General features: G+C 26.4%; 2 protein-coding genes across 2 annotated transcripts; both read right to left on the bottom strand.

Moving 5' to 3' along the window:
• Positions 1-8,326: 8,326 nt before the first annotated feature.
• Positions 8,327-9,074, bottom strand: LOC129613775 (uncharacterized). The gene is made up of 2 exons (XM_055527997.1): positions 9,060-9,074; positions 8,327-8,968 (listed from the first exon to the last, which is right to left on the bottom strand). Exons 1-2 carry the CDS (start codon positions 9,072-9,074, stop codon positions 8,327-8,329), a joined length of 657 nt encoding a protein of 218 aa, XP_055383972.1.
• A 6,369-nt stretch (positions 9,075-15,443) lies between these two features.
• On the bottom strand, positions 15,444-21,817 carry LOC129613779 (uncharacterized). Its single transcript, XM_055528009.1, has 2 exons — positions 21,749-21,817; positions 15,444-16,022 (listed from the first exon to the last, which is right to left on the bottom strand). Exons 1-2 carry the CDS (start codon positions 21,815-21,817, stop codon positions 15,444-15,446), a joined length of 648 nt encoding a protein of 215 aa, XP_055383984.1.
• Positions 21,818-23,512: the final 1,695 nt, after the last annotated feature.

The raw sequence follows: 23,512 nt of genomic DNA on the forward strand, positions 1-23,512 counted from the left end.
GTCATATTCAAATTTATTGTTCATTAATTGAATTTTAAAAAATATTTCTCAAACTTTAATTTAATTTCTAAATTATGAGAAAAATATTATGGGACTACAAAGAAAAGTGATAACAAGAGTTAGCGGTGAAATTCGCATGTTTCCCAATAATATAAAGTCAGGAAATAAAATGTACATTGATAAGACGAAAATATTTTTGGAGCCTGAGTGAAATACCTGAAACCAATGTGAAATATGGTAAATGTGAGTATTTTCTAGAGCCCGAACACAATGTAAAATACATAATTTCTGTTTTGTAAGTTTTTAGTCTATAGAGTTTTTGCGCTTAGACTATGTAGGTTCTGTATATGTACGCAAGTACATACACATGTTGATTCTAAACAATATTTGATTAAGAAAAAATGTACCCATTTGCTCTATATAATACTTCAAATTACTAGTATAGTTAAGGTTTCAGCGAAAAGAGGAAAGTTTAAATTAATTTTGCGAAACTTTATTTTTTAAAGATTCCTCAAACATTTCTGTGTACGCTGTAGAACCACGATGCGGATGACCGCTTTATTGGCAGACATTTGTGTTATTTGTTTATGATAATTTTCTTGATTATCATAAATTTTCCCGTTAAGTTACGTACTTATATACAAGCCAATCAACATTATATGTGTATAGATATATAAATATATATGTATGTTTAAATATAAAGAACGAATATTTAATATTCTGACATTGGTTTAGGTTATTTACAAGATTGATTAAATTTGTAATGAAAAAAAGAAATATTTTAAATAAAAATAATATTTACATATATGTGCGTATATTTTTCGGTTCCAATATATTTTTGGGAGGAATTAATTTACAAAAACCTATTAACATTGAAGAATATCATATTTTTGAGATTTGATCTAAAAAAAGCTTGTTTCATATTTGATATTCGAATAATATTAAAGATGCGATACGATTTTAGATTATATTATGATATGGATTTTTCTACTAGCTGGCTATATGCGCATACTTGTATATTTTACATGACAATTTTTAAATTTAAAATGTTAAGATGTTTAATGTCTTTTTGATTGAAATCCCCGTAAATTATGCTATTTTTCTGCTTTATTCATTTTATGTTTTTTAATATTTTTTAAATCCATACGTACATTAATGTAAAAATTTTGGGTATTGATGATGATTTGATATTTGAATGACTTGTAATAATTGATAAAGAAAAGTTTTAGTTTTGTTAATCTTTGACTAAATTAAATGTATGTATGTAGGTATGTTAACATTTTGTATAGTCGTATCGATACGCGGTAGTTAAATAGTGATATTTATTACAATAATAAATTGTTGCGCGTGTGATTTTTGGTAAGACATTGAATGCATACTTGGAAAATTATTGCCATTATTACTATGCGTAATTATTTAATTCTTTACATTTCAACAAAGTTGTAAAATTATTGAATTGAATTTTGAATTCTTTTTATTAATATTTATTATATTTGTTTTGTAAGAAAATTATAGCATTTTTTCATCATATAAATAGTTAGAAGTTTTTGAGAAAACATCAGTGAATTTTACATCGTCAAACAGAAAGATTTAGTTAAACTAAATCATCACGAATAAGATTTTGAAGAAAATAAAATTTAACTAAATAACTTCAATAATGAAAGGATTTATTGTATGGAATTTAACATAAGGATTAACCGCTTATAATTGGATTATTAAACAAAAATAATTTTTTCACAGGTATTTTGTATGATAGCAACAGCTTTCGCAGCTCCACAATATAATTATGATCAAGGTGCTGATGCGCCATCAGGAGCTGGTGGTCTAGGTGGAATTGGCGGACAAGGTGGAATTGGTGGACAAGGTGGAATTGGTGGGCAAGGTGGAATTGGTGGACAAGGTGGTCATGGACTTCAAGGGCCAACTGGGCCAGCTTTATGGAATAAACAATATTTCATTCATTCAGCTCCAGATGATGCCGATGGTGATGGTTCAAATGACTCATCAAATCAATTATCAAATAGAAGGAATTTACGTGTAGTAATTATCAAAGCACCAGAAAACAAGGGATTAGAAAATGCAGCATTACAATTGGCTAAAGCTGCTGGCGAAGATAGAACAGCAATTTATGTACTTGCTAAGCAAACTGATTTATCCGAGCTTCAAAATAAATTATCACAAATCACCGATCAAAATGCTAGGAAACCAGAAGTACACTTTGTCAAATATAGAACACCTGAAGAAGCTGATCATGCTCAACGTACAATTCAAAATAGATATGATCAATTACAAGGGCCAACATCAATTTCAAATGAAGGCACTGCACCAGTTACTAGTGTCATTGGTTCTTTGGGACAATCAAGTCCAGCTTTTGATATTAATGCTGCTAGAGGTGCTCGTACTCAAAATGGTTATTTACCTCCACCAGCATTCTTTAGACGATTCTAAAAAATTCTATAGCTTTAACAAATATTTTTGTAGAGAACAAAAATATTTTTGTTTTGTTAAGTTTATTGTAAATTATTTATCAATGTTTTGTTGCAATCATATTTAATCGAAAAAAAAATGAAATTCTATTTCAATAAAAAATAAAAGTCGTTTACATATAAATCATTTGTTTTTGAATTTCTTAATTTTTGTTTAAGTTAAAACAATAATGTGTTTTACCAACACTTTAGTTTGTAGTAAAACACATTGATTCTTCAGGTATTACCGAACCTATCAGACCATTCCACAAAATTTCATGGATATTTTTGACCTATAATTGTACACATGAATTCCAAATACAATTAACCTCATTTCATTGTTTTTCTGAAAAATTAAAATTGTCTTTTGGAGTTGTATAAGAGCTACCGGAACCTGTCAAGTTATTCCAAAAAGAGTTCAAGGATACATGTGACCTATAATTGAACACATGAATGCCAAATCTATGAACCAAACTTCATAATTTTTCCAAATATTTAAAATTAGTTTTTGGGGTTGTATGGCAGCCATCCGAACTGGTGCCGCCAAATATAATTGGACACACGTATGCAAAATTTCATGTTTATTGTTTTATTAGTTTTTGAAATATTCAATATTAACTCTTGGAGTTGCATAGCAGCTTCTTGAACCTGTTGGCCGAATTGATTCAACAACAAAAAGGTCCGTACTTGGCACAAAAAAAGCCACATGTGAGCAGTTTGGTCGCATTTGCCTTATTCGTTTTTAAGTTATCGTGCAATCAGACGGACGAACGGGGACGTCTAAATCAACGCAGAATTTTACGCTGAGCAAGAATACATAGGGTATTGGTTAGGAGATCGAAAATGGGTGAAACTTTAATTCCAGACTGGGTGCCAAATTTCAAGGGTTTCGGAGTTCCAGGGATTTTAACGAATTTTCACGCAATTTTTATTTATCCAAGTTTTTTGGATTATAACTTCCATTCTGAAAAAGATAAGAACTTCAACCAAACAGTTTCCGAAAGGCCTAGTTAAGGGCTTAAAATAGACATACTGCTTGATTCTGTATTTTATGTGAAAAATACAGAATCAAGCAGTATTATTATGTATTTCCACAAAAATTGTGAGCCACAAATTCAATTAAAATCAAGCAAGATGAATTTATGTGTTTCTTCTTTCAAATCTATTTCCATTCATATTTAATAATTTCTATTCATATTTCTATTCATATTCAATCGCATATTTTAAATAAATTGCTTTACCGGAACACCTCTTTAGTTGCATCAACCGTACACTGTAAAAAATGTATGCAAAATTGCTAAAAAACATAGTAATTCTTACTACAATTAATGCAGTATATACGCTATGGCATATTAAATTTTACTCGATTTGAGAGTAATTTTGCAGTTTACTCGATTAGCGAGTAAATTTACAACAAAATCAAGGAATATTAATGCTATATAGTAATTTTACTCTGAAAGACAGTAATAATCATAGATCAAGTTGAAAATTACTTCAAAGTAGAGTAAAATTTTCTTTGTGAAAGTGATTTTACTTTCTTACGAAGTATTTTATGACATATTACTATTTTGTAAAGTAACTTTTATTGACCAAGTCATTATTTTTGAATTTCTTCTCAGTTTGAATAGAAAGGGATCAGATTGAGGTTGTGTTTAGAGTAATATATAAATTCATAAGTTTAAATTTTAAAGTGATTTCAATAAAAATATGAAAATTAAGTATATTAAAAAATAATAAAATTAAATTAATTGTTTAAATTATATATATATAAAATATAATAACTTAATATAAAACTTTCAAGTGCAAAATAAAAGTGCAGGTAAAATTTGAAATTTATGAATAAAAAAAAAGGAAATTACATTTTTTTCTTCTGTTTTGTTGCTGATGAATTTAAATGCAAACACTTTTATAATGAATTTTGAAAAAAACAAAGCTGAAATAAACCAAATTGTAAAGAATTCCAAAGAAAAAGAGGGAGTGAGTCTACATTCAATGCTATAGTTTGAATAATTCAAAGAAAGAATTAATTTGCTTTACATGAAATTTAAGGTAAATATATTCCATATATAATGGCATAAATAAAATTTAATTTTCTTACAGTTTGGAACCACGATGTTAGATTATCATTATATCTATTCCGACGAATGGTCCTTGGTTTCTAAAAAAAAGAGGTTCTTAAGAGGTTCTAAAAAAATAATTTTTAATATGAGCAAAATTATAAATTGTATAAAGAAATTAAACCAACTCTAACTAAAATGAAAAAATATTTAGATTTTTGGCTTTAAAAAATTTAAAAGAATGTGATAGATAGTTAATAAATATAAGATAGTTACTTTTGCTAATGATATTCTCTTTAAATGATAGATAAATTAAATTTAAAAACAGTATTATATTTTAAATTTAATTTTAATTCATCATTTATATAAATTCATCTGCAATTTGAGAAAATGATTATTTTAATATATATAACTGATCATAAGAATAAAGCTTGAAATACATACTTTTACAGAGTCAAAATTTAAAATATTTACATAAATGTCAAGATATTTAATAAAACAAAAATTTTTATTTATATAAGTTTGATTTAATATCTAGTTTTGAATCTTTTTAATTTTGTAAAATGTTTTAGTTTTAAGTAAAATATTAAAATTTTTCAATTTTTTTAAATAAATTGCAAAATGTGTAAGATGTACAAAAAAGGTAATGTTTTAAATATTTCAACTAAAGTTAGTATGTTAAAACCCTAAAAATTTTTTAATTGCTCTTTTTTATGTAAAAAAACCATTTATAATATTCCAGTGCCGAAAATTTTTACATAAATATTAGAATACATAATATTTGTAAAATTTCAATAAGCAATTTACAGTTCATTAAAAATGCTGAAAGATAAAAATGACGCAATATTACTCGAACAAAGAGTATTATCTTCTACTATAGTGAAGTAAATTACTCCTTTGACAGGAGGAATAAATCACTATACCTGAATGTAAAATACTATACCGAAAATTAAAATTATTAGTTCAGATTATTATTACTCATCGAAGAGTAATTTTTGTTCTATTTTCTAAAGTAAATTTCCTCTATAATCTAGTAAAAAATTTACTCTACAAAAAAGTAAAATTTGTGAATTACTCGACGGTGTAATATTTTACTATCGTCGAGCATTTTCACTACAATTATACTAGGAATTCAGATTCCTAGTATTATTGTAGTAATTTTACACGATTTTTTTTTACAGTGTATGCCAATTTAGTTTTTGTAGAAATATGTTTGAAATTTATTAATCCCATTAAATTATTTATTAGCTTCATAATGTTAATACCATATTATTTAAAACTCCATTTTGTAAAAAAAAATTAAATTTTCCTATTAAAAAAAATTTTTCTATTTAAATAAATTTCAAATTTTGTATGACGTGTCTTTAAAAAATTTGCTCCAGCTTGTTAATTTTAATAAATTCAGATGCCAAATGGTGTCTAGATTTCGAAAATTATTTTTTCAAATTTTTAAATTGCACCCAATCTGAGAAAAATGCATTTAAAAATTTCAAACCATATAGGTACCATTTCTTATAAAAACTGGCAAAAATAAAAAACCTATCAATTTTCTTTACCAAGAAAAGTTTCGAAAAAAATTTTTTGATTACTAGATTTTTTTTTGTTTTTCGTAATACAAAATTCTAGTTTTTCTTTTCAAAAATTTCAAAATTTTTAAAATCAATTTTTGTTTTTCAATTAAAATGTTTGAATAAAATTTCGTTTCAATTTGTTCTAATTTGTCACATTTCAATAAAAACATTGAAATTCAGATTTTTTATCAAAATAACGGCTCATAAAAATGTCATGAACTTTTGTCATCAAAAATTAATAATAGTTGATAATTGCAGCGTTTAAAATCAATAAAAATCAAAAATAGTGAAAAATAGGCCCTTTAAAATCTTGACTAGAAATAGTTTTTTTGCTATTTCTTCTGTAATATAAAAAGTTTTTTAATGTTTGAGGACTTACATTAAAGCTTAAGCAGTTGGACAAAATTCTATAAAAAAAAATTTCAAGGTTTTAAAAAATTTTTTACGAAATTCTTTAGCTAGAAAAAACTGAAAAAATCAAGGGAGAAATTTTATTTTCTTAAAAGTTCGAATGTTTGGTATTCCGAAGGTACACAAAATACAAAATCAAACAGCATGTCTATTTTAAGCCCTTTACTAGACCTTTCAGAAACTGTTTGTTTGAAGTTCTTATCTTTTTCAGCAGCGAAGTTATAATAAAAAAAACCTGAGTAAGTAAAAATTTTGTGAAAATGCTTTACAATCCCAGGAACGCGGAAACCATTGACATTTGGCATCTAGTCCGGAACAAAAGTTTTACCCATTTTCGACCTTCTAACAAATGGTATATGTTGTTATATAACTTTCTGAATCACCCTTTATATACAAGTCCATACCGAAAATGACTCTTTCAAGTGGTTACAAACTCCATTCCAATGTTAAAATACCCTTCACGGAGGTGCAGGGTATAACAAGTATTACTTTTCATAGGTGCTGCCTATAAAGTGTACTAGTGCTTTATTAGCTGATTTCAAATTTTTAAACTTGTAATGTTTATCTTAGATTGAATTTAAGTATGAAATTTAAATCCTGATTCTGTACATTGATTGAAAATTTGCAATACACGGAGAAAACAATATTTTAAAGGTTTGAACATCTTTACAAGCTAAATATTTTAGTATTCATTATTATATTTATTTATATTTTCAGTGTAATATAATTAGTTAACAATTAATAATCTATACATAAAATATGCCAATATTTCATTTTTAGTGCTTGAATTTCTACTTTTTGGAATTAAAACTTATCTTTAAATTTTATTCACATATGTATTTTTACTCTGCGCTTTCGTGAAGTTTATATTAATGTGGTATAGAGTTTGCAAACGAAAAATTAATTATTTGACGTTGATTTAGACATGTTTGACCGGTTTGTCGTAGGATGACTCAAAAATGAACACACCAAACCGTATCAAACTTGGACTATTATATTTGGACAGATTCGGACAACGGGTTCGAGATTCTGCCATACAATTTAAAGAAATTATTTTAAATACTTCCAAAACTATCAAAGGCACATATTAATAAGAACTTTTGTAAACGTATGTCCAATTATAATTAAAATATGTATATTCTGCATATATTAATGAAATGGCTACACGGTTTCAAGCAAATGCCGCACAATTTTAAAAAGCTAATTTTAAATATTCGTAAAAGTAGTAAAGTTAATTCATTAACCGTGTAATCATGTGCCCAATCATACGTCAAACATATCTGTGAAGTTTTTATCGAATAGTTTGACAAGTTCGAGTAATTCAACCAAGAAAGCTAACTCTAAAGATTTCAAAAATAATATTTACATCTATTTATCTGCTCTTATACTCGATATCTGTTTTTATACTCAGATTTTCAAGGTGCAGAGTATAAGTTAATCGATTAAAGCCAACTGAAAAGATTTCTGTTTTATTTATTTATTTGCATATTTTGTATAATATTCCAGATCTTATGACCCTCCAAAATAAATTCTTTGAATAATTTTTCTTTTTAGTTCAAATTTGCAAACAACTGTAAGGTGGCATGTCAATAATGAAGTAAGTATTAAGAAATAATAATTAATGAAACACATTGTTCTTTGGTAAAAATATTAACTTTTTTATATATACGATATATAAATTAAAAACAAAATTTTAACAATTATTTTATATATCCTTTAATTTAAATAACAGTAACAATGAATTATTTGAATTATTTCCAAAGAAATATATCAAAGGATTCAACAACTTAAATTAAAATATTTTATTTTTAATTCGTTCTCTTTAAATACGTTTAAAGAATTTTAAAGTTGGTGGTAAATAACCGTTTTGAGTACGAGCATCTCTAGCAGCACCAATGTCATAAGCTGGACTTGATTGTCCCAATGAACCAATAACGCTACTGACTGGAGCAATTCCTTCATTTGAAACTGATGTTGGCCCTTGTAATTGATCATATTGGTTTTGAATTGTACGTTGAGCATGTTCAGCTTCTTCAGGTGTTCTATATTTGACAAAGTGTACTTCTGGTTTGTTGGCATTTTGATCAGTGATTTGTGATAATTTATTTTGAAGTTCAGCCAAGTCAGTTTGTTTGTTGAGTACATAAATTGCAGTTCTATCTTCTCCAGCAGCTTTGGCTAATTGTAAAGCAGCATTTTCTAATCCTTTGTTTTCTGGTGCTTTAACAATAACAACTCTAAGATTTCTTCTATTAACTAATGAATTGGCTGGGTTAGAACCATCAGCATCTAGTGAATCATCAGGTGCAGAATGAATAAAATATTGTTTATTCCAAAGAGATGGTCCAGATGGACCAGCTGGTGCTGCAGCTATTCCTTGTTGTGATGATGCAGCTGGAGCATCAGCACCTTGATCATAACTGTATTGTGGAGCCGCATATGCTGCAGCAATAAAACATAATACCTTTAATAAGACAAATAGAAAAAATAAAATTAAAATTTACGTAATCCATTATTGCTTTAATTAATTTATAAATGTGTTGCAGTTTATTTACAATAAATCCACGCATAGTCCAAAATTAATTTATGAAATTTGATACACGCACAATAACACACTCTATACGTTTAAGTGTTAAACCGATTGTTTTGTTACGACCTGAAGAAGTGAACTGATTAAATTATTTGAAATGTTCGGTATTTATTTAATTCAAAATTAATCAAATAACATCTTAGTCGGTTTTTTTTGTTAATTTCATATGAAAATTATTGATTGGTTATTTGGTTAAATTTTTAAAACAATACAAATTGATACATAATTATAGCTGTATACATGTGAATACCAAGAAGATATGTTTTTAAAAGCTTATAAAAGAAAAAATGCATTTTAAAGCTCTACTTTGGATATTTGATACTGCGTTAACGCATGTTGGTATAGGTCAGCATTAGCGTTTTTGTAGGCGTAAATTTTGATCGGTCTTTTGTATTTTTTGCTTCTGTTTGCTGTTTTCATTTGTTAAGTAAGCAGTTAATTTGGAAGGGTTCCGTCTATTATTTTTATTTAACAAATTATAATATGCAAAAGTTTTTGAAAAAATTAATATCATCTCTTTGATTCTATTGTTATGTTTTAATGTTTTTTTGTCATTTGATATTTTTTTTTATTTGTTAATTAACGACCTAGACGAAAATAAGTAAGCTTATACCTAAATATCAATTTAAAAATCTTACTTAAAAGTTGTTGAACACTTTTCTACTATGGTAAGGTTATGAATCAGAATTATCATATAAATTGTTGTAAAATTAATTGAAGTTTTGTGGTTTTTTTTTCATTTTTACCTCGAATTAACTACATTGATTTGTAAAAATAATTTTTAAAATATTGGTTGTATTAAAAAAAAGTTGACTTAACATTGACCTACGGTAAAAAATTATTAGCCCTTTCTTTGTGTAATAATTTTTTAAGCTTGGTCTTTTTGATATAACGTTGATATTCTTTTAATTTATATATTTACAATTCAGTATAAACTGGTTGTGTATAAAGCAATTACCAATGTCAAAAATTTGCATGTTTGTTTGAATAACCGTTTAAATTGAAATATTAAAGTAAGATACTATCTTTGGTAAAGATTTTGAAAGGTGATTTTTTAGAATAGAAAAAAAAGAAAATTGCATTTTAAAATACTAAAAGTGCATTTCAGTATCGAAAATGTAAAAATAGAATTCATAAAAAAATCTAAGAAGACGAAGTTTTCTTCTACACCTTGATCTAGGAATCAGTTTGCTCACTATCCTCTTGGAAACAAATACTCATTTTTATATTTTTACGTTTTGTAGAGCAGCTGTTTGTGATTTCAGGCATAAGGTTTGTAATCAACTTCCTGTAATTTCTGCAGTTTACAAAAATCTGTTAAGTGTACAACGTCTAATTAATTACCAGAAAATATATTTCGATTGTCCCAGTCGTTATGAAAAATTATTTATTCAATGCCTTGTGAAATTTTTTGAACTGAATAATTGGAACCAAATAAGAAAAGCCATTTCTCTATCACTTCACATGCTTCATTTCTGAATATTTTTACAACAAATAGAATGTACCTGTGTACTGAGCATCCTGACCAAGGACTGACTTTTTGTACTTTGAAGAAATAAAAGAACAAGTGAGCAATTTTAAATTGAGATTTGTGAATTTAATCACATAGCTATTTCATTATGCATACAGTGCCATTTATTTACTTAGAAAAAACCTACTCCTGAAAGCAAAATTTGAAATACATACTATTCAAGTATTCCTTTATACTTTACGTTTGAATTTGTGTTTGTAACATATTTTTTTAACATTTAATACACCTGTGGTATGCATAGTACGTGTTTATATGAAAATATGTATAATGCTTGTATAACAAGAAAAAAAAATGTTAATTAACACTAGATTCAAAATAAAATTCGAAAACACGTTAACATGTGATTAAAAATTTTGTTTAATTTTGATTTTGTTTGCTTTAATTATTAACTTTTTTTTGTTTCGAAGAATGTTATCGAATTGGAAGTTCTCTTTAATCGATTTATTAATGGAACTATCACAAACAGGAAGTTATTTTGTTTAGAAAGACAAAAAAAAAAGTACGTGCAAAAGTTAAATGTTTCTAATTATAAGCGCGTTCGTCATTTCTCATCTGATTTCTCAATAGATTTTCTATAAACATTTCTGTTGCGATCTACATATATATGTATGTGTCTATCTTTTCTATCCATATATCTATGTATATCTAATATTATACAAAAATGAAAAATATTGTGTAACTAATCTTTTATTAGTAAGCCGCACATCTGTTTACCACGAAATTTTGGCAAGGTGTTTGGAACACTTCCGAAATGATTTAAAAAAAAATTTTTAAAATTTCTGGTGAGAAAATTAAAAGAAATTTTTCAAGTTTTTTTTTATTCTATTATGCTATAAAATGAAAGCCGCGAATTGAATAAATTTTTTTAGGTTTCTTTTTAAACCTTATCATTAGGTCACTCGCGATCACTAGGAATACCTAAAGGAGGGGACCCCCGGGAAAATTAAATATGAAAAAAGTTTAATTAAACGATTTTTATTAAAACTTTTCTCAGAATGAGGAAAACGTTTACAAATTTTTAAAGGAAAAATTCGTGTGCTAAATGAGGTTAAGAAGATAAAATAGACTATAAGTAGTTAGAACTTTTCAAAAATCAGAAATTTTATAGAAAACCTTTTATAAAGATACCATAAATTATAAAATCAAGTTTTGTTGTTACTATTTTTTAGGAATCTATAAAAAACACGTGAAAGTTAATCCTATTCAATTAAATAATATAAATTATGCATTTCACATTGTTTCAAACTTAAATTAAAGTAAGTCCAAACTTTATTTATTTCTTTGTACCAACAGCATTGCATACAATAAGAGAGGTTAGGCGATGGAAACAAATTTTGCATATAGAATTTTCGGTGGGAACACATTTCTCCATAGCAGAGAAGCGTAAATAAGCTTTTTTTAGAGAGGTGTCGGCCTGTCTGTCTGTGTGTGCACACGTAACAAGTTCGGCTGAATCGATTTTCATTTACATATAAGTTTGTTCTGGATATGTCGCGGATTTATCAGTTTTTGAAATATATCAGGCCTTGAGAACTGGACTTTTTTGCGGGCTAATTTTAGATTTTTGCCCATATAAAGAGAAATAATCAACAATTTCCTTGAAATTAACATATAAAATTTTTGGAACGATCGGAGCTAGGAAGCCAAACTGGGGACCGACTTTATATTTTTTTTCATATCTACGTAACTGATTGATGGTGTTTTTTGAAATTGGATATTTGAGCTGTGGTTGTTATCAAAATTAACTGGTCAGCTTTTCAGCGAATTCGGCACAAAACGAAACTTTACTAAAAGCCGAATTTATATTTTTCAAGGTATGTTAACTAAAAACTTACTAACGCCCTAAAAATTGGAAAGAAGTGTTTAAAAATCATTTTTATAATCTTCTGTAACACTTAACTAGAAAATACACATTGCGGTCGGTTATGTGCTTACCTTATGTGCTTTTTTCTGATCTAATAGAAAGAACATGGTATGCATTTGAAAAAATTGAAAATGAAAAAACAGTTATTACCATTCATTTGATTTGATAACACTCGCAAAGTAAAACATGAATACTGTGAAAAACAATATTTTTTTTGGCAACGACGATTTTTTTTTGGCTTGTTATTTTTATTGACATATTAATTAATTTACTGAAAAATCGACAACTTAAATTGCCAAGTTTTCTGATTTTTTTACGTATGTAAAAAAGTGAGAAAAAGAGCATTTATTTATTTATTTTTTTTAATAATAAAAACTAAATCTGTACAATTCCAAAATTTCTAGTAGGACTTAAAGGAAAAGGTTAAATTTATAATAATGTTCAAAAAAATATTTAAAAAATTTTCTCTTGTTGATTTTTTTCTATTTTGGACCGCGTTAATGTGCAAATTTTATTTGAATTTAAATGTGTACCAGAATATGTTTAATAACCTATATGCATAGGTTGCCAAGTCGATGTATGTAAGAATCTATTTCCATATACACATAAACATAAAATATAGATGCGGTCGCACGATTCATACTTATATTTACGGGTGTGTAAAAGGATATTATTCCTTTTAAATGAAATAGACTATGGCTATTAAAAAATTCCTTAAATTAAATAATTTTCATGATCATGTCATTTTTCAAGCGAGCATTAAATAATAAATAAGCTATTCAATTTTTTGAATTCTTCCTGATTACAGAGTTTTGAATTGATTTGATATTGTTTAAAATTTTTATCATAAAATCTGATCGAAAGCTTATCAAGGTTTTTAGACTGTTGTCAAATAAAATAAAAAGTCATAGTGTGGGAGATTTTGCTGAATAGATTAATTTTTATTTTATAATCTTTTGTTTCAATTAATTTAATTCGGAACAACATGACGTACATTGGCATTAACGTTTTCCTCTATTAAGCATAAAACTAAACATAAATGTATGCTACCGGTGAATATTCAAATTATTGGATGAGAAATATGCCACAAAAAATATTAATCGACTTCTGATTTGCTTTTGATATCTTCATTGCAGACTTTTTGATAAATTTGAATTAATTTATTTGTGTTTATGAAAAACGTAGTATTTAGAAAAATATTGAGATGTCATTGGAAATCACAATAAACTACAATCAAAGCAAAATTAATCTTCGATGATTCTTTCAATTAGCGAACTTTGATTTTTTTTTCGGAATTGCTTAATGTTGATTATTTTCTAAGCAATTGTTTGGATTTTTGTTTGACAAATTTTAACTCAAATGTATAATTTCATTTAAAATATAATTATGATATGGGTAACGCAAAAACGGCAAGAGATAGGAAGATAAACGTACTTATTAGGGACATATATTAGGGAGCGTATGCATAATAGTGCCATAATTTCATATGTTAAGTTTTCAAAAGGAAATTTCACATGTTAAGTTTTCTTACAAATTTCTCTGTGGTAGAAAAACTGTCTATCTGGTGGTTTAAGTGTCTATCTGAAATTTTGTATTTGAATAAGCTTTGTGTGACAAAAAATCAAGTGCCAGCAACTACAATTTTACTATATTCAAATATAAAATTCAAATATAAATGACTATATTTTCTATTTCAATATTTACACTTCCGTCTACGTATAAAAAAATAATTAACCTATGTTATTGAAAATTTATACATTAAGGCTAGTTCTAACAATAAACTTGGAAATTTTTTAGAAAAATATGAGCTGACATTTTCCACTAGAGGTCTATTTTACATTTTTAACCATATCTCAGGAACTAATTGACGGAATTTCAAAATTTGATATGAGAGTTCTGATTACTAACAGATCAACTGAGTTACTAAGGAACTAATCGACAAACTTAAAAAAAGTAAAGATTTTAAAGAAGTGTTTAAAGGACTTTTTTATAATTTAATGTAAAGGAATAACTGAACCAAATCCGATTTTTATCAATAAATTACAATTTATTAACGAAGTAGAAAGTAGTAGATAATAAGTACATTAAAGTATAATATAAATATATGAGATGCCCATATTAGTGACCATTTAATTAAATGCCCACACAACCACTTACATATTGAAAACTGACTAACACACTCTTACATGCACTTGTGTATACATAGTAAACTGTTATTTTATTCATGCTTGTAAATGTAGAAAATGTTATTGCATTTTTATTAAAAATGATATAACAAAATATGCTTTTAAATAAGTAAGAAATATTTATGTAAATTACATTAAATACCTGCCTAATTTTGAATATTTTATACATAGCAAAACGACTGAAAAAATTTGATGCAAGATTTTATAATGCACTATTTTGAAATAAAAGCTTATGGCTTATATGGTGTTACGCAAGAAAACTTGGGTCAACATAATATGTAAAAATAATGAAAGGTTTACATTTGTGTATTAAAAGTGTGCGTTAATGTGAAATTTAAAAATCAGAAAGAAAATGCAATTTGCATATTTCGCGGGACTAATTTGGTGTCGTGGTTAATATGACTAAGTTTATTAATATTATTGCAGCATATTTCAGAATTAATGTCTAAAAGTTTTTTTTGAAGTTATCCTTAATTGAGCAATAACCACAATAACAAAGCTCACAAAACATTTAGTTTCAAACTTAATTTTTTACTGCTTCAATATAAATTTGGATAAACCGATTTAGATAAACCGTCCTTATTGCATTTAGTTTTTAAATAAGCGGTCTTTATTTTTAAAATTTTTTGTCTTTTATTGTTAATTTTATAAATTTTTTTTATAACAAATTTCAACGAAAAAAGTCTTTTAATTTTATAACACTTAATAACTAAAAAGTAATTAAAAGATAAGGTACAATAACTAAATATTTTTTTTCCTTGTGTGCATCTAGAATCTGAACGAAACTGGTGGTAAATAACCATTTGAATTCGATCGTCCCAATGCACCAATAACGCTACTGACTGGTGCAATTCCTTCGTGCGATACTGACGAAGGGCCTTGTAATAATTCATATTGATTTTGAATTGCACGTTGAGCATGTTCTGCTTCTTCTGGTGTTTTGTATTTGACAAAGTGTACTTCTGGTTTGTGAGCATTTTGGTCAGTAAGTTGTGATAATTTATTTTGAAGTTCAGCCAAATCAGTTTGTTTATTGAGAACATAAATAGCAGTTCTGTCATCGCTGGCAGATTTGGCCAACTGTAATGCCGCATTTTCTAATCCTTTGTTCTCTGGTGCTTTAACGATAACAATTCTTAAATTTCTTCTACTTGGCTGTTGACTACTACTTAAACCGTCAGTATCCAATGAATCATCAGGTGCAGAATGAATAAAATATTGTTTATTCCAAATTGCTGGGGGTGTGTGTAGGCTACCAGTTGGTTGTGCTGATGCAACTTGTTCATCAGTATTTGGATCATAGCTATATTGTGGGGCAGCATACGCTGCAGCTATGAAAAATAATACCTTTAGAAGAGAGTAGAAAGAAAGTTATAAATAAAATGATATCCTTTAATAATTCCAATTATTACAAGTAATCCACGCATCCTCAAATTTAGTGTTGAGTGAAGGAAAAAAAAAGTGTTATCTAGTTAAACGAACTAGTTGTTTTGTCACGAATTAAAAATATGAACTGATTGAAGTTTTTTAAATGCACGCTATTTATATTTGTCATATTTTTTAATCAAGTGCACAATAGTTCAGATAAATACCTATGTAAATATGTAAAAGAAAAGTAAAAATAACAGAAAAAATGCAATAATGAGACAAAATTTTTGAAAGAAACTATTAAATTCAATTTCAAATCCAGTTGGTTGACTTTATTGAATATAAAACAAATAAAAATATGAAGAAAGAAACCAAATCGATTTACAAATGAATCTTTTACTACTTTTAGGTAAAGCTTTATTCCTCAATGGATAATAAAAGTTTAATGCATGTACCTTGAAAAATGTAAATTAAAAACATTATTACAAGTTGTTTGAATATTAAAACAGAGATATGATGGAAATTGAATGCAATACTCTATGAGTTTAATAATAAATATGGAAAAACTTAATTAGGTCATGAATTGTATGATTAAATATAAAAACTCCTACTTCTTAGATGTTAAAAAACAAAAATTAGTACAAGTAAGTATAAGAGGCTGGTTAAAACATCTTTAAAGACATCAAAGGCTTCGTGACGGTGTTGAAAATCGGAAATCTTTCCTTAATTGATTTGCAGCGGGTCATCGTCTTTCAAAATTTCTTGATTTCTTTCAGTAAATTCTAATCACATAAATGTTTCATTTTTAATGACTTAATCAAAAAGAATAGTAAATAATTCTTCCTTCTTAACTTACTCGTCATTTGAACATTAATATGAATAAAGTTAAGGGATGATCATAGGATGTATTTAAAATGATATAGGAAAATATTACTTTCCTAACGGTTTTTTGTATAAAATTAATAAATATGTACGCACAATCACAGTACTTGGTACTTCAACTAAAAATAAAATTTAATAAAAACAGTACTTGTGATTCAACTAAAAATATAGTTACGATTACAGTTAGCATAATTCAAAATACTAGTAAAAAGTTAATTTTATATTCTACCAGTGATGACATACATTCTCTGGTTTTACATATTTGCTTTTTTAGAAAGAAATTGCATATGATGGAAATCTTGTGTTGCTCGATATTTCACTCGACAATATCGCACACCAACATCAGGTTTATAATTATTTACTTGATTTCTTAATCAATGCTCATTAATATATTGAGAGATTTTTGAAGGAGCTTGTGAAATATTTTTTTATTTTATTTATTAAATCTTTTCTTAACTATGATTCTTACGTTTTTGAAAACACTTATTGTAAATTTTATTACTAGTATATTCAATGACAATTAAGAAAAATAGTCAAAACTAAATCAAACTTTCTACATTATTTGATGATATAAATTCCCTATTAGAATAAATAAACAATTAAAAATATAAATTTTCTAATATTAATATCTATAATTAATTAGAAAATTTATAATAATATTCTATAATTAAAATAAATAAAAAATAGAATTTTCAATTTAAAGGTATTTATTGTCAAAATAGTAACAGGCATTGTGAGAAGCTTTTAGTGTATTTGATAGAATGACTGAAAATTATTTTCATTTACACAAATTTTATTATTATTAACCTTGCCAAAAATGGAATTAACAAATTTGAATTTCAATTAGTCTTGTGATCCAATTATATACATGTAAGAAAATTATAACAATAATTTTCAAAAGTCCATCCAAAAACTGATTCACTGAATTAATTTTTATTTTGAAGTAAAAAATTACTATGATTTAACTAAATATAGATATCAAACGAATAAATTTTAATTTAATATTTTTGATTGCAAAATAGGCAAATGTTTAAAAGAAGACAACAGAAAATTATTGGTTTTTAAGTCATACTAGGCGCATATTTATTCCCTAAGTTACAAAAACTCAATAATTTTTTTTTTTGTTTTCTATTAAAAAATGTTGATGGGTGTTTTTAATAAATTTGAAAATTCCCCAACATAAAATCATTAATTTGTCTTTCATTTCCATTTTGGATTTTTTGTTTTTATTATTGAAATATTTATTATTTGTTCTATATTTTTATTAATATTTTTGTTGCATTTAGAAATATTATTATATAATATTATGTTGCTTATATTCCATACGAATATGTATGCATGTTTTAGCTTTAGCGTGAAATAAATTGCCAATTAGCGCTTTTTTTTTATCGGAGACATCTAAGGTAATCTTCCGCTCTTGGTTTTTTAACGAAAACAACAAAAAAAACTTATATAATAATAAATAACAATTAAAAAATCTGATGTGGTCAACACATAACCGACCGCAATGTATATTGACTAGATTAGTAAAAGTATTCCAGAAGATTATGAAAATGCGTTTTAAACGCTTCTTTACAATTTTAAGGACGCTAATAAGCTTTTAGTTAACATACCTAGAAAAATATGAATTTGGCTCTTAGTATCGTTTTGTGTCATCCGAATTATGCGAAATGTTCATCAGTAACTTCTTGCAACTTCTAACAAATATTAAATCTCAAAAATTCTATCAATTCGTAGATATGGTAAAAAATGTAAAATCGGCCGCCAGATCAATTCCCGAGCCCCGATCTTCCCAAAAAATTTTCAAATTCATAAACTTACATATAAAGTTTTTTCAAAATCGGTTCAGCCGAACTTGAGATACACAGACAGACAGACAGGTTGCTAAAAATGGTTTATTTACACTTCCCTACCATGGAGAAGTGCGTTCCCACCGAAAACTCGATATGCAAAATTTGTTGCTATCACATAACCTACCTTAGTGTATACACAATGCGGTCGGTGAAAAAACCTACTACAAAAGTTTTGTGGTACAATAGTAATTGCATGTAACTTCCACACTAACCAACTGGTACTTTCTGTTCCAATATTTTTGTCTTTTAGGAATTGCGATCTAAGGTGATCCAAAACAAAATTCAGTTAATTTATGTTATACTTACACTTTTTCTATGAAATCTTCGAATAACATTTTGAAAATTAATGCGTTGCTCAAAAAATTCTAAGCAATTTTTGATTAAGCTTTTATCTACACATAACTTTTGCTTTTGGGATTTTATTGTCAATCAATTTAAACACTTTGAGCCAGTAACATTAAAACAATTTATTAGTGGCAGTTGACACTGCAAACACGTTATTTTGCATAGTGTAATATACTAAAATATAGTTCTTGAGCTAAAAAGTACAGTTAAAAACGTTTCAGTTGATCTAAAGCGGCAAAATTATAACCTTCACAAATTTGTTTTTGAAATATTTAAAATTAGGTTGTATGATTGTATGGCAATTACTTCATTCCACAAAAAATTCACCGATATGTCTAAGATAAAATTAGATATATGACTGCCAAGTTTCATGCATCTAGCTTTATTATTTTTTTACAATTATTTAATATTAGATCTAAGGGTTACTGATAAATTCATATCTTATAGGAATTCGGTAAAATGTATATTACAGAATATAAATTATTTGCGCAACAAATGTGGAAAATGAATATTTTTCGAAATTATATAAGGTTTTGTTTTTTAAAACTAACTTTCTTTCACGCATTAGATATTCTTTTATTTACTCCCTGATTTTTATTACAAATACCATCTAAAATGAGGCCTTCTTTCAAAGTGTACCACAGAAAGAATAAATAAATAATAAAATATATGTTTATACATATATATATATATATATATATATATATATATATATATATATATATATATATATATATATATAAATGTAAATGCACATTATGTATATCTGTATGTATAAAAAATTCAAAATTATTTTAAGTTGAATTTGGTTTTGAAATTACCTAAATATAATCAAATAATATATAAGCAACGTATATCAATTTCAATATCAATGCTAATATGTTGGCGCCAAAAGATGCAACTGAAATAATATGGTACGTCTCGGACCTAGTACAAAATATATTTGTATATCTATTTGTATAACGATACTATAGACAAAAAATGTGACAGCAAATAATTCAATTTTTATTTTAATTTTTCTTTCTGTCTACACTGCTGTCTACAAAAAGAGATTTTTAAAAGAAAATTTCATTTTTTGTTTTCTTTTTTGAAATGGAGGCTATTTTAATTGATTACAGTTAAAATACCTAAAAATTATGCAATATAAAATACATAAAAAAAGAATCAAATTTTCATTTATTTACAAGTAACTCTAAGGTGAACTTTAATATAGACGAAATTTAAAAAGTACAACTATGTTTTAGCAGTACATATACTAGTACTTTGCTAATTTTAAAGAATTCGCTGGACTAACTATGAGAATATATAGCGCATTATTAATTCCTACTATTCTAAAATATATCTTGAGAACATTGAAAAAGTGTAATTTGATAAGCCCGAATTTAAACATAATGTTGGGTAAAGTACATAATAATCATTATAAGAAAGTACATGCAAAATTGTGAATAATAAGGGTTAAGTATTAGAAATTGATATAAAAATTTTAAATATAGCTCGTTTCTATATAGTTTCAAATGTTATAGCTCGTATTTTATATTCATAATGCCAATCAAATATTGCCGTACGTATACTTAAACCTATTATGTTTATAGGTAAAAATTTAATATGTAGGTATACCTTACTTAATCATTAAACCCAACAGCTTTGTAACATAATTTGTTCGTTTGATACTTATAAGCCCTTTGTGAAAATGAAACGATTTTTTTTTATTTGTATTATTTGTCTAATTGAAATATTTTAAAAGTTACAAAGGCGAAAGAAACACGCACAAAACTTCATAATCAAAAAAATCCGATTTCGAAATTATTTAAAACTATAATATATTAAAAATATTTAATAAAATTTTGCTTCAAAATTTTAATCACTGAATATAAAAATTTTCTTTGGTGAATAATAATTGCATTATAGATGACTTGCTGTCAAGCTTCCCTTTTCAAAAAATTTATAACATTGATAATTAATTACCATTCTAAACTAAAAGGTAGTCAAGTAGTAAATTAAGGTAAAAAAAAATGTTTTGCCTTTCAATATTGATTTTTTAAAATCATTTGGTAGCTGATTTAATTAAAAATTAAATCTGACATCAATCAATTTTAAATTTTGAGAAAAAAAATTAATTTTATGCTGTGAAAAAAATACAGTGATAAAAGAAGTTATAATAGCGATTTTAAGTCGAAAATAAAAGAGTGAGAATAACAATGTGTAAAAATTTCTTTACATTATAAAAAAGTTTGACCTTACATAGGTTTATTTATTCAGCTTAAATCAATTAATTTAACTTTTCTTATAATTAGAAGGCATCCTTTTACAAAGATTTTCAAGTACATCCAGAAGAATAGTTGATTATTATACCAGCACGAACGTATGTCTTTCCATTTGACCGTACGTGTAAGCGATAACTTAAAAAACAATTGAAATAATTTCACAAATTTCTATAAATGATTTATATAAAAGTATATAATGATATACTTTTTCGGGACGACAGCAATTTCGGTCACCCCAAATGATTGGGATGACAAATTCAGCAACCTTACAATATAAGAAGGTGAAAATAGAAAGCGTATGTAAGAAGAATTGAAATTACACGCTTACGGTAGCTGTAATACAATTTCAAAAACTGTTTACAACATCTTGAGAACTATTATAAGGTATAATATTAAAATTTCGCTTTTGCGGTTGTTGTAATAGGTCCATTATCTTCTTTACTTCACCAATTATTATGTCATGCTTTAGGAAATGCTCAAGCTTCTGTATTTAGTTAGATGCGAAATGAGTCCATCAAGAACTATATTATTTTAATAAGAATGAGTGACAAGAATTTTTGCAGGAATTAACACGCAACTCAGAGAAACATTTATTCGCACGGATATTTACGAGTTTACATTGTGAGCTATATTTTTTGTGGTTCTTTTCGTTAAATTCACTAATTACACTTTCCATGTTTTTATATTTATACACAATTGTTTGCCAATTTCAAGGGTAATAACTACTCGCAATTTTAAAATATTGAATAATTATTGGTTATGATGTTGTAAAAATTGTGGAAAAATATTGTTGCATAAAAAATGTTAATATAAAAGACGTCTTTATTTTTTTTTCAAAGGTTTCAACTGTTTTTTTAGAATGCGATGATTGCATTTTGTTTTTCCTTAAACTTTACCTGCATCTGACGACAAAATCAAAAACAAAACTGAAAACTTATTTTTGCAATGCATCTTCTGTTTAAAAGTAAACGATTTCGGACATGCTCGTAAAGAAAACTGGGACAACTTAATTGTGCGACAAGAAAAACTAACAAATTCAATTTGAAAAATTTTATAATTTTATATTACGAAGACGAGAAATTAAGTTGAAACAGGGAGAATTCTTTATGAAAAATTGACTAAGAAGACATAAAAACTGGAACGAAACCAATGGTTTATAAAGAAGCACTTTCCTCTTGAGCAAATTAAAATACTTTTTCCCACAAAGCAGTGGTCTATTTAAATTGTGTTGTTAACTTACCGAAATTGTATTATAAAAAAAAATATTGCATACTTTTCAGAAAAAAAGTAACAAGTAGGAAGAGAGGGTTGGAGAAAATTTTTCTTGCGATTAAACCATTGATTAATTTTGAAATTTTAGACTCCAACGTAAAGTAAAAAAAACGTGTCTAAAACTTTTGAAAAAGACTAGTTTAAAGTAACGGTTAATTTTAAATTTTCTCATTATAAAATTTAGTTATGCCGTTCCTCGATAGAAGAAGCAAAACCTATAGTTTTGCGTTTGTCAAATTTAAAAAAATGTTTGTTGTTTTGGTACACAAAATTCAAAAAATGGTAGATATATGGGATTCATAATTTTTTTAAGGAGAGGGAAGTAAAAATTTTCTTATGAAGAGAAATATGTTTCAGGCATAGATCTATTTATATATGCAATTTCAATTTTCTATTTTTAAAATTGTAGAAGCTTTGTAAGCAGAGGCGCTGGCGGATGGATAGCTAAATGCATGTGCGGAGAGAGTAAAACTAATAAGCATTTTTTTGCAATTTTGTTGGAAGTGCTATAAAGTGAAATTAGTGATACGGTTTTTCGAAATTCTTCTAAATTCTTTTAGGGCGAAGTGTATAATATACATTTGAAATATACGTAAAATATAATATTAAATATCTTAGGATCTAATGATACTTTAATTTCCGCATGTTGTAATACTTATATAAAGTTTAACCAAATAGAAAGAAACAAAAAATTTTTTTCTAATTGGTAATTATTGGTAATTTATTAGTGGTTCTTCCATGTTTTCTACATACTTTTTGAAACCTACTTTGTTTAAAGTCACGTATTATGAATTTAGCATTTTTGGCCAACCTATACATGTTTTCTTACATTGTTAACGCTTTCTGTCAACAT

This window comes from Condylostylus longicornis, unplaced genomic scaffold (assembly GCF_029603195.1).
Source record: "Condylostylus longicornis isolate FDR11 unplaced genomic scaffold, ASM2960319v2 ptg000004l, whole genome shotgun sequence".
Taxonomy (NCBI): domain Eukaryota; kingdom Metazoa; phylum Arthropoda; class Insecta; order Diptera; family Dolichopodidae; genus Condylostylus; species Condylostylus longicornis.

Coding starts and splice junctions, on each gene's coding strand:
- LOC129613779 (XM_055528009.1), bottom strand. CDS start 21,817: ATGGACCTATTACAACAACCGCAAAAGCGAAATTTTAATATTATACCT. Junction 16,023..21,748: donor ATAATAGTTCTCAAGATGTT/GTAAACAGTTTT, acceptor TCTCTTCTAAAG/GTATTATTTTTCATAGCTGC.